This window comes from Babylonia areolata, chromosome 5, assembly GCF_041734735.1.
Source record: "Babylonia areolata isolate BAREFJ2019XMU chromosome 5, ASM4173473v1, whole genome shotgun sequence".
Lineage (NCBI taxonomy): Eukaryota > Metazoa > Mollusca > Gastropoda > Neogastropoda > Buccinidae > Babylonia > Babylonia areolata.
This window is the reverse complement of record NC_134880.1, coordinates 37,189,730-37,202,229: the sequence shown is the minus strand read 5'-3', so window position 1 is coordinate 37,202,229 and position 12,500 is coordinate 37,189,730. Positions and strand designations below refer to the sequence as shown.

Here is a 12,500-nt window from a genome sequence, read left to right as displayed (position 1 = left end):
AGTTGAAGTTGAAATTGAATATTTCTTCGCCAACGTTGTCATCATCATTATCATATATATATATATATATATATATATATGGTAGAAAATGACCGACAGTCAAAGAATTTGAATTGGAATCTCCCATCATCATCAACATCACCATAATTAGTAGAACCATCGGTAGTAGTAGCAGTAGAAGTAGCAGCAGTAGCAGCAGCAGCAACAGTAGTAGCAGTGGTAGTAGTAAAGGGTAGTAAAGCGCATGGAGCTTCAAGAATATTTGCTGCAGCAAAATGTCTCAATAAAAATAGAAATAAATAAACAGTAGTAGTAGTAGTAGAAGTTGTCATAGTTGTAGCAGTAGCAGTTGTAGCAGCAGCGCCATCAGCAAATCAATACAGATTAAGCGTGGCGATAAAGAAAGAAAGAAAAAAACGATAAAGCAAAACAGCAGCTTCAACAACAACAACAATAGTCATCGTCATCATCATCGTCATCATCGTCATCATCACCATCACAGTATCGTCATCTATCAAAATATTGTTCCGGACAAATTACCATACATCCCTCCCTCCCAATGCTTATGAAAAATCCATGGACTGGACCAAAACGATATTGTGTCCATTGTAACAGTGAGTGCGTGCTTGTGTGTGTGTGTGTGTGTGTGTGTGTGTGTGCGTACGTGCGTGCGTGTGTGTGTGTGTGTGTACGTTGTGCCTGTCTGTCTGCCTGCGCGTATATGTTTTCTTGGGGGTTTTGGGGGGGTTAATGTTTCTACAGTCTATTGATGTGTCTGGCACTGTTGTTTATCTGCCAGTATCACATGCCATTTGTTTTATTTTACCAAACGGAATAAGGAAGCAAATCTCAACATCAGTGTTCGTCGCCCATCCATAGTGTTTGTATCTCACTGTTCAACTTATTATTATCATCATCATTTTTTTAATCATAAGTAGTAGTAGTAGTAGTAGTTCTGTTATCATCATCATCATCATCATCATCATTCCTCTTCGGTTATGATGGGTAGAATTGTGCAAAGGCCTTCATAAAGTCTGCACAAACATCAACCCATTAGAGGTTCAGTTAATCAGCCAAGCATCATCATCACCATCATCATCACCATCATCACCATCATCACCATCACCATCATCATCATCATCATCACCATCATCACCATCATCTTTTCGTTCTTCTCTTCCTAGTTATCCTCTGCCTTCATCTCCCCTACCTTTTACTCGTTCATCTTATCCCTATTCTTCTCTTCCGTCTTCTTTACAATTTTTCTTCTTCTTCTATTCTTTAAGTTTTTTCTTCGTTTTCCTTTTCTGTAGCCTTCGTCTTCTTTGAAAATTCAAATCATAAACTTCTAAATGCTCAGATTTCGTCAAATACTTTTTTATTCTTTTTTTTTAATAGAAAGAATTACACTCTTTTTGCTTTTTCGCCTTCATCATGCATTGTCTTCCTTCCGCTTCTCTTTCTCCTCCACCTTCATCATCTTTTTCCTATTATATCTCCTACCTCTTCCTCTTCTCCTTCTTTCTTTTCTGTCCTCATATTTCCTCCTCTGGCCATTTTTATACATTGTTTCTGTGTTTTGACCATTGAGTACACTGGTAATTTTAGACTTGTAATATATCAAAACAATATTATGTTTGCTCTTTGTATAATCATAAGAACGCTTTCGAAGACAGAAGAGAAAGGGAGAGAGAAAGAGGGACAGATATATATAGACAGACAGACGGAGAGGAGTTGACAAATGACCAAAAATTATCTAAACGATTTTCGACCGTTCTTTTTCCTGTGATCGACTTTCTCTCAAAATCGTTTCTTCTCACTTCGACTCAGTCAATATTCTCTCTCAAACCTCACGTTCACTTATGGGAAGAATCTCCTCTATTCCCTCCACCCATCCTCTCTCTCTCTCTCTCTCTCTCTCTCTCTCTCTCTCTCTCTCGCCGTGTCTCTCTGTGTCTCTTTGTCTCTCTCTCTGTCTCAGTCTGTCTGTCCGTCTCTGTCTCTCTCACTCACTCACTGTCACGCAGCGCTAAGCATACAAAGCATCGAAAGAAAAGGAAGATCACAAGCACACAAAGACAAGGACAGACGCATGCTGCGCACAGACACTGACTTTGTCTGACTTCTCTCCCCTGCCCCCACCCAACCTCCCCTCAGCCACCGGAAGTGTGCTGCCAGTGCCCCCTGGCTGTGTCCCGGCCGTCTTTGATGAGTCCACAGGGAAGGAGATGTCAACAGAGATGTTGAAGGAGGTGAGGACAGAGAGCTTTTTCTCCACAGAGGATGACAGAGAAGAAAGATGTGAAAGGAACGCCCGGTTGGTCGATCCGTGTCCTTCACCTTCAAACTTCCAAATGAACTTTCCAACAAAAAATCAGAGGCGAAGTGGTTGAAATCTTTCTTCTTCTTCTTCTTCTTCTTCTTCTTCTTCTTCTTCTTCTTCTTCTTCCGTAACATTATTACAATTTGAGTGTATTCTTCAAAAATCCAAAAGACAGGACGAAAGGGATGAAGGAAAGAATAAAGGAAAGGAGAAAGGAATGTACGAAAATGGAGGAAGAAGAAAGCAAGGCAGGTAGGCGGACGGACGGAAAAAAGAAAGAAGGAGAGAAAGAAATTATGGAGCAAACAAAGGATATTGTGAATGAAAATCGGATTTAAAAAAATGAAGGAAAGAAAGGGAAAAAAGGGAGAATAGAAGGAAGGAAAGAAGGACAGAAGGGTAGAACAAAGACAAAAGAAACACAGCAAGAGAGAAAGAAACGGAATGAACAAACTCACCATCAAACTACCAGATCTCTTATTCTCTTGTTCTCCTCTCTCTCTCTCTCTCTCTCTCTCTCTCTCTCTCTCTCTCTCTCTCTCTCTCTCTCTCTCTCTCTCTCTCTTCAAGACGCATCTCCATCATTAGTTGCTCGTTTCACCTTCAGGAATGCGTATGCTAACGTGTGACAGTATTTATTTGTCTTCTCTCTCTCTCTCTCTTTTGTTTTATTTTGTTTTGTTTGTTTTGGGGTTTTTTGTTGTTGTTTTTTTGTTTTTTGTTGTTTTTGTTGTTGTTTTTTTGTTTTTTATTTGGGGGGGGGGGGGGTTGTTTTTGTTCGTTTGTTGTTGTTGTTTTTTTTGTTTTTGTGTGTGTGTGTGGGGGGGGGGGGGGGGGTGGGGGGGGGGTTTGTTGCGTGTGTGTGCGAGAAAGAGGTCGTATGTGTTTATATTTGACATATTTTTAAAGAAAGAAACAAAAGAGACAAAACTAAGTCGAGGTGTGAGGTCACTAATTGCAAGCCTGTTTTTACCTCTCTCTCTCTCTCTCTCTCTCTCTCTCTCTCTCTCTCTCTCTCTGTCTCTGTCTGTCTGTCTGTCTGTCTGTCTGTCTCTCTCTCTCTCTCTCTCTCTCTCTCTCTCTCTCTCTCATCTCTTTCTGATTTTTGTTTGCATGCTTATTCTTATTCACTTTCTGTTTCTCTTTTGCATTTTTTGTTTCTGTTCGTTTATTTATTTCACTTGTTATTTAGTTATGGTGGCCTATTACCGCCTTTTTACGTGTCTACATGAATGAAGTTGGTTATCGAGACATTTTACGCTGCATTTTGACAGGGACTACTTTTCTGTGGGTTCTTCGACGTATGCAAAATGCACGCTGCACGCGGAGTTTTGATTTACTGTTCCTCTTTTCCTTGTGTCTGCTTTAATTCATTCACCCTCGTTCGTTCAGTGTCGAAGGACACAAACAAAAAAGGAGCACGTGCACAGCACGAGTCGGTCAGCCGGCCGAAAACATTCCGTTCGGTGAAAAAAGGTACGCCGCTTTCCCGTCAGTCCAATTTCACGTCGTGTGCCCTTTCTGTTAGACAGAACCCGCTCCTGTCCACACCAAACTAAACCCCTGCTTCTTTCTTTGTTTTCTTTGTGTGTGTGTGTGTGTGTGTGTCTGTGTGTGTGTGTCTGTGTGTGTGTGTGTGTTCATTCCTCAAGTGAGGCGGCGACACTCATGACTGTCTTGGCAAAGTCCACTGTGGCGTCATTGTTGTCTCGGTGAATTTTGAAGTCCCGCACGACAGACCCAGAGTACTGGTGAACACAACGTGAACCATCATTGGACAGACAGGCACGGTCATATCGTTTAACGACTGGTCAGTGATAAATAAACCTCAGATCGTGATACGCTGGAAGGTTGGAAGGTTGGGTGTATGCTGTGGGATGGAAAAGTTCCGTCGGTGTCTTTGTGATCACGACGGATGAAGGCGTGATTATTTTCACGTCAGTGGTTTGTGCTGAGATCTGGTCTTCACAACCTGTGACAGTTAATTACAGAATTGGACTTCATTGTGCAAGCACGAAAAGTGAAGGCGTGTTCAATTACTTTATTTCTGTGGATCCATAATCATAAAGAGTGTGAGCATATTTGTTCTAGGCCTGTGATCTGAGGTGTCTTATTGCATAAAGTTATTGCTTGATATCTCAATCTTTTAATTATAAAGTTTCGACGTACAATATGAATTTGCGATTGGCGTGTGCCGCGTGATATAATCAGAAATAGTTCAGTTACATCATACATGTGTTATAGTACCAAATTATATAACCACAAAGAATTCAAGTATGATATGTTTGTGTTGTGTGCGAGGTTCCGTAATCACAAAAACATAGAACATATCTGTGATATGTATCAAGTTCTATTATTTAAAAAAAAAAAAAAAAAAAAAAAACCCGCACCTTTTCCGCAAACATTTCTGTACTCGGCTCAGTGGATAGTCCAAAGTCTGTTTGCCACATGGAGTTTTATGCTGGAGATCTTTTAATACTTTTGTTATCTTGTTTTAGTGCAGTTGATACATTTAACGTGTCTTTAACGTGGTTGTCTGGGCGCGCGCGCGCGTGCATGTGTGTGTGAGTGTGCGTTGTGTGTGTGTGTGTGTGTGTTTTATGGAATGTATTTCATTTTAATCTAAGCATTATTTAATTCTTTTTTTATTGTTTGGTGGTTTGTGCTTTTTGATTCTTTCTGTAAACGCATTGGATTGAGCTGTTGTAATGTTTTTATGTTGTGTTTATATCTAGCCCCAACATGTAAGGCGTTTTGAGCAGCATTAGTACTGGATATCGTGCCATAGAAAAGATATGAATTATCATTATTATTATTATATAAAAATAATTCAAGGACATATATCTGTGGTATGTGTCTGGTTCTATAGTCACAAAGAATTTCAGCACAAGATCGATTTGGTATTACCAGGTTTTACAATCGCAAAGAATTCAAGTACAGAGTACATGTGGTATGTGGCAAATTAAAAGATCACAAAGAATTCAAGTACAGTATATCTTTGGTATGTACAAAGTTCCGTAATCACAAAAAAAATCAGGTAAAACATACGATATCTGTGGTATGTGCCAGATTCTGCAATCGCAAATAATTCAAGCATAATGTATCTGTAGTAGGTGCCAAATTCTATAATCATAATAAAAATTAAAGTACAAAATATGTGTGGTATGCATAAGGTTGTATAATCACAAAGAAATCAATTACAATTATGTGCAAAATTATATGAAAATATGAGAATCAAGTACATCTGCAGTAGGTACCAAGGTCTTCATTCACAAAGACTCTAATTTCAGTCTGTCAGTATCTAGATGTGAAGAGAGTTTCACTCCATGTGTAATGACTGTAGTTCGTTCACTGTGTTCCGAATCAGCAGTAAAAGAACCATTATTTGGCAGCAGCGAAACTGGCAAGATTTACGACGAAACAGAAACTGATTTCCCTCTTCATCATGTTCACTATCGTCGTCATCGTCGTGGTCCTTTTCGTTGTCATTCCGAGAAATTCGGTCGTCCAATCAGAATCCACAAACGAGGTCACGCAATCTGTCAATCAGGACACACAGCAGACTGACGTTCACGAACAAGCCATCTCTTTTACGAAACCAGAGATGGTGATGTCACAGGAAGCGCGAGAGACAGGGGGAGTGAGTGCAGGTGGACTCCGGGTGGCGGAAGGGTGGTGGGGGTGTTGGGATGAACAAGGGGAGATCACCACGTGGATCCGGCATCCGGATAACTGTTCCAGGTACTTGGCCTGCTCGGGTGGGCAGGTGAGTCTGTGGATGGATATCTGTCCAGCTTGGGAGGGTGCGTGGTTGGGTGGCTGGTTGGTTGGTTGGTTGGTTGGTTGGTTGGCTGGTTGGTTGCTTGGTTGGTTGAACAGTGAATGGTTGATACTTGCTTGCTTGGGTTTTACTGTTCACATGAAGAGCAGTTTTCATTCATTCTCTTTCTTTCTTTTTTTTTTCTTTTTTTTTCCTTTTTTCTTTTCTTTCTTTCTTTACTTCTTTGCTGTTTCGACTTTTTTTCTTTTATTGTATTTCACTTTAAACCCTTTGTAGTTGCACCTCCAATGGTTGTCGTTGCTTTTCTGCATTTGTTTCAGTCTTCATCTCTCTCTCTCTCTCTCTCTCTCTCTCCCTCTATCTTTCTCTCTCTATCTTTCTCTCTCTCTCTATCTGTCTCTCTGCCTCTGTCTCTCTCTATCTTTTTCTCTCTATCTTTCTATCTTTCTCTCTCTCTCCTCTCTCTCCCTCTGTCTCTCTCTCTCTAAATATGGGTGTACAGTGGGTGTGAGTGAACAACACATCTCACGAACTATAAGAAAACTACCAACAAGAGAAAGTAGAGCATCCTGAAGCTTCACGTTATAATGCAAACGCGCACACACAAGCAAGCGCGCACCACGCACACACACGCACACACACACATATACACACAAAGTGACAAACTCACCTATCTGCACAAACACATTCATCACGCTCACACACACACACACACACACACACACACACACTACACAGAAAGAGAGTTCCTAATCAATCAGCGCGCGCTGAGAAAAAGAGAAATGGAGACGGAGAGAGAAACTCGCAAAGACAGAGAAGAAATAGAGCGAAGAGCTCTGTTCCCAAGCTCAAAGACGTGAGATCAGGTTTATATTAGGAGGAAGCCTACTCTCTCTCTCTCTCTCTCTCTCTCTCTCTCTGTCTCTGCAGACTCCCTCAGACATCATCTAGGGTGGACCACCAATGGATCAAAGGCCCACAACACCAACACCGAGATAGGCTGCACTCATCACAGCTGGACAGTACCAAAAAAAACCCAACTAATATGAACCAAGAAAGAAAGAGGAGAGGGAGAGAAAAGAGAAAAAAGAAATAAGATAAAAGGAAGGAAAGAAGAAAGGAAAGAAGACAGTATATGAAAATGAAAAAAGAGAAGAAAGAAACAAAGACAAGAAGAAAGAAAGAAACAAACAAAGAAAAAAAGAAAAGGAGAAATAGAGAAAGAAGAGGAGAATGGGAAAAAAGAAGTGTAAATAGAAGAAGGAATGGAAGAAAGAAGAATAGAGAGAGAGAAAGAAAGAAAGAAAGAAAGAAGGAAGAAAGAAAGAATAGTCGATAAAGAGAAAGAAGAGAAAAAAGAAAAGAGAAGAAAAAAAGAAAGAAGAAAGAGAAAGGAAGGAAGGAAATAATCAGAGAGAAAGGAATAAACTAAGTTTGACTACTAGAAAGAAAGACGAGAAGAAAAAAACTGGCTGAAGAAAGAAAGAAAAAAAGAGAAGAACAGAAAAAAAACAAAAAAACATGGAAAGCAAAGGAGATTAAACAGAGAAAGAAACAAAGAAAGAAGAAATGAAACAAGAAAATGAAAGAAAGAAGGAAATGAAGCAGGGGGATAGAACAAAGAGGGAAAGACAGAAAGAAACAAAGGAGAACGAAAGAGGGCAAAGGGAAGCGCAGAGAGAGCAAAACTATTTTAAACATTGATGTGAAATATTTACACAATATCAGAAAATAAACACAGCTAGCAGCATTTCTGCACATTTGTATTGTATTGTATTTCTGCACATTTGTATTGTATTATATTGTGTTATTCTTTGACACATCATACGTCTCTGTAATGACATTTTGGCCTGTTTTCCCCAGGGAAAGTGCATCGCTACGGTGTGGCGCCAGTCCCTTTTTTTTTTTTTATCCTGCCTGCAAATGTACGTCTCTCTGTTGTTGTTCTCTGGGGGTTTTTCTTTCCTTTTTTAATCATAATGGATTTTTTTTTTTTTTACCGGATATTACTGCGGACAACCCTTTTGTTGCCGTACGTTCTTTTCCGTGCGCTGAGTGCGCGCTACACGCGGGACATCGGTTTATCTCCTCATCCGAATGACTAGCATTCAGACCAACACTCAAGATCTATTTAAGACAGGGAGACACTGGCGATCGCGAGTGTGGGATTCGATGATTCGATCCCGTGGGCTCAGATTGTCTTGCTTCCTAAACGGACCTTTTACAACTGGGTCTTATCTATCTCTCTCTCTCTCTCTCTCTCTATATATATATATATATATATATATAGAGAGAGAGAGAGAGAGAGAGAGAAACACACACACACACACACACACACACACACACACACACACACACACACACACACACACAAAGATAGAGGGTCTTGAGACTGCTACTCCAAGCGCTGGAGAGAGAGTGTCGTAGCATTGTGAAGCTCGTTGATCCATCCTCGGACAGGAGGATTGCCTGGGTGAGGTGTAACTGTCAAAGGCACTCTGTTGCTGTTCTTCTTCCTGGACTGGTACTGGAGGCCTACAGAGGCCGAGGCATTTGGCAGCAGGTTTTCAAGTGTGCTTTGGCTACCATGGATGGGTTGCACCTCTTTCTTTTAGCTGTATCTTTAGTTCTGTAGTTCTTCGCGGCGAGTTTTAACTCACTCAGTACGGCCAGTCCTTTCTTCTCCTCTACACAGACCCCTCGGATGTCCAGTGGGTGTCTGAATGACCCAACCTTTAGCTTCCGTCGTTAGAACTGTGGTATTCTTTGTCAACATTCACCTCTTCAGTATAAGAGCCTTCTGCTTGCATTATTTTGATGATGGTAATTGGGATGAAACGCTGTAAACGTCGTCTCTTTCGCCGTTCGTATGGAGAGAGTTAAAGGACTCGGGACTGGAGCGCAGGCGACGTAGTCTGATGAAAAGACTGCTGCAGGGAGGATGGATTGCCGATGACATGTCCAGGTTTCTCGAGAGGACGGGGAGTGAAGTTATGCAAGAGCATCAGTTGGTTTGCTGCACACACACACACTCGCGCGCGCGCGCGCACGCACGCACACACACACAAAACACACACACACACACACACACACACACAGACGATAAGTATGTGTGTGTGTGTGTGTGTGTGTGTGTGTGTGTGTTTGCGTCTGTATGTGTGTCTGTGTGTGTGCGTCTGTGTGTCTGCGTGTTGATGGTATATTCATCCGCATATTGTTTGTCTATTTTGTTTTCTTTTCATTCGAAAGAACGTGCTTTTACAAAAATTTGTGTCGCTGGTTCTATGTTTGCAATCGAAAATAATAAACTTCACAGTCACGCTCACAGCGCTCGCTTATTTGATGATATCAATTCATGTTTAAAAGTTAGTGTTTTTGAATTATTCTCGTTCTTGTTTCTCGAGCGCGCGCGCGCACACACACCACACACACACACACACACACACACACACACACACATACACGCGCGCGCGCGCACACACGCAAGGATACGCAAACACACATACAGAAACGACGTTTGCACACATGCACGTGCTCACGCACCCACGCAAAGCACACACAGGAGAGAGAGAGGGGAAGAAAAATACAGACAGATAATAGACAGACAGACAGACAGACAGACAACGGCAGAGATGAAGATCTGAAACAACGCATGCCGCAGCCGAAAAGAAAATAATTATTTCTCAATCAAAAAAAAAAAAAAATGTTTTCTCGATAATTCTGTGTCTGTCAAAGCCGCACGCGGTTTCTGTCATACTATCATTCCAGGCATCTGCTCTTCGTTTGTTTGATTTTTTATTCCCTCAATGACAGGATGGACAGAATGCAGAGAAACGAAGAAACACAGAGTGACAGAGACAGACACAGAGAGAGGGGGAGAGAGAGAATGCAGACAGACAGGCGCCTTTTTTTTTTTCTTTTTAGACGCTTTAATTTCATTGGCCATGAGGTTCTTATGACATGGGTGAATGCATCAACTTACTTTTGATTCACAACAAACCATTATAATAGACGAATGAAATGGTGAAAAGCAAATAATGAAACAAAACAAAGTTCTTTCTTTGAAAAAAAAAAGATAGTAAGTAGCAGACATACAGAGAAAGGGAGAGACTGACAGAGAGAGAGAGAGAGAGGGGGGGGGGGTAAATAATGGACAAAAAGGAAAAACTAAAAAGAAAGAAAAAGAAAACGAACGACACTGTGATTAACCAAAAGAAACAAAGACAGACAGCCACACAGACGAAAAGAAAGAAGAATATGAAGAAGTTAAGAAAGGAGGAGAGAGAGAGAGAGACAGAGACAGAGAGAGAGAGAGAGAAAAAAAACCCGAAACGAAACGAAACGAAATTTTATTTAACTAGCTAAATGAGACAAGCAGTTTACATGCCTTTTTCCACCCAGCCGTGGGTCGGGAGGGAGAGAGAGAAATAGAGAGACAGAGAGAAAGACAGAGACAGAGAAAGACACACAGAGAGACACAGAGAGAGAGAGAGACAAAGACAGAGACAGAGAAAGGCACACAGAGAGACACAGAGAGAGTGAGAGGGGAAAAGGTAGACTAAGAGAAAAACTTGAATTATAAAAAAAGACAAAACAAAAGAAATATAAAAACATGTCCAAAAGACACAAGCATACAGAGATGGATAGATGAGGAGAGAGAGAGAGGGAGAGAGAGAGAGAGAGAGAGAGAGAGAGAGAATTCGAAAAGAAAAAAAGTACCACAGTGAAACGGAAGAGATAGTTGTTAAGACTTTTTTTTTTTAAGAGACATTCCAGTAAAAGCTATATGTGATGGGGAGTCAAGGGAAAGAACGTAATGCCTGTTAGCGAGAAAACGAATGAAGCAAGAAACGAAATAAGGAACAAATAAAAGAATAATTGACGTACAAAAGTTATAGTTAGTAAAATAAAAATAAAAATAAATTTTAAAAAATTAAGTATTCAAGAATTTTTTTTAAAGTATTCAAGATTTAAAAAAAACAGACAGGCAGAAAAAAGAAGGCAGTAAGAACAGAAAAGAAATTAAAACAAAAACGAAAGGAAGATAATTAAGAAATACATCTTTGAAAAAAAAAAAAACAAAGCAAAAAAACAACAAAAAAACAACAACAAAACCAAAAAAAACAGCAGAAAGAAGAACTTAAAAAAAGAGACCAAAAATAATTAAGAAATACTTTTAAAAAAACAGCAGAAAGAAGAACTTAAAAAAAAGACAAAAAAGAAAAGAAAAGAACAAACAAAAAAACATAAAGAAACGAAAGAAAAACACAACAAAAGGACAGACAGAGAGTCCGACAGACAGAAAGCAAGATTTAGATTAGATAGTGTATGCGTGCGTGCGTGCTTACAGCAATAATTTAGTAGTTACCCGCATGCTTGATACTCTGTTTAAAAATTATTTGTCTGCGTTCACTGCGAAATGTTGCCATATATATATTTTTTAACGCACAAGTATGTACAAAAGAACATATTCCTCACAAGAGGCAATGAAAACAGATTTAAAAACAAAATGCAAAGAAGAGAACAGACATACTTTCGGACAGACAGACAGACAGACAGACAGACATTTTACATTGCAGTTGCCATATATCATCGTAACGTACAAACGTAAGGGATAAAAACTTTCCTCGACAGAAGAAAAATCAAAACACAACGAAAATCAAACGCAACGAAAGACGACACGCGAAACGGACGTGAATATATATATAAAAAAAAAGATATAGAAAACAAAGTCAGGCAAACAAACAGACAGACAGACAGATGTCACCTGACCAAGAGTTTCGAACTCCAATTTTATGTTTTATAACGCATAATCCCGCGTGACACCTGTCGTTCCAACAGATCTGTCCCATAATTACTCTCAGCATCTCGCGAGATCTCGTTCCTCTCACGATTTTCCCCCTCTCAAAGACGCATAAATGGAACACAAACAAACAAACAAAGCAAATAACAAAGACAGCAATGATGCACAAAGAAATAACAACAACACCAACAACAATAATGACAATAATTTTATATTAATAATAACAATAATAATGATACTAATGATAAGAATCATCATCATCATCATCACAAGAAGGGGAAAAAAGTGCGGCATATGGTGTTGCACTCTCCAAGTCTATGCTCTAAATCAAGATTATTCTCTTGTACTACTCCTTCTACTACTACTACTACTACTACTACTACTGCTGCTGCTGCTGCTGCTGCTGTTGCTGCTGCACTACTCCTCCTACTACTACTTAGACTTCTTCTTCTTCTTCTTTTTCTTATCATCATCATCATCATCATCACAAGAAGGGGGAAAAAGTGCAGCATATGGTGTTGCACTCTCCAAGTCTACGCTCTAAATCAAGATTATTCTCTTGTACTGCTCCTCCTCCTCCTCCTACTACTACT

The 12,500-nt window shown here is 40.0% G+C and overlaps 1 protein-coding gene across 1 annotated transcript in view; it reads left to right on the top strand.

Annotated features, from left to right (window-relative positions):
* Positions 1-5,909: 5,909 nt before the first annotated feature.
* The window catches only part of LOC143282269 (uncharacterized), a 56,057-nt gene continuing 49,466 nt past the window's right edge, over positions 5,910-12,500 (top strand). Inside the window, exon 1 of the mRNA XM_076587869.1 lies at positions 5,910-6,089. Coding sequence (XP_076443984.1) covers positions 5,928-6,089 — 162 coding nt within the window. The 5' untranslated portion in view covers positions 5,910-5,927. The remainder of the gene's footprint in view (positions 6,090-12,500) is intronic.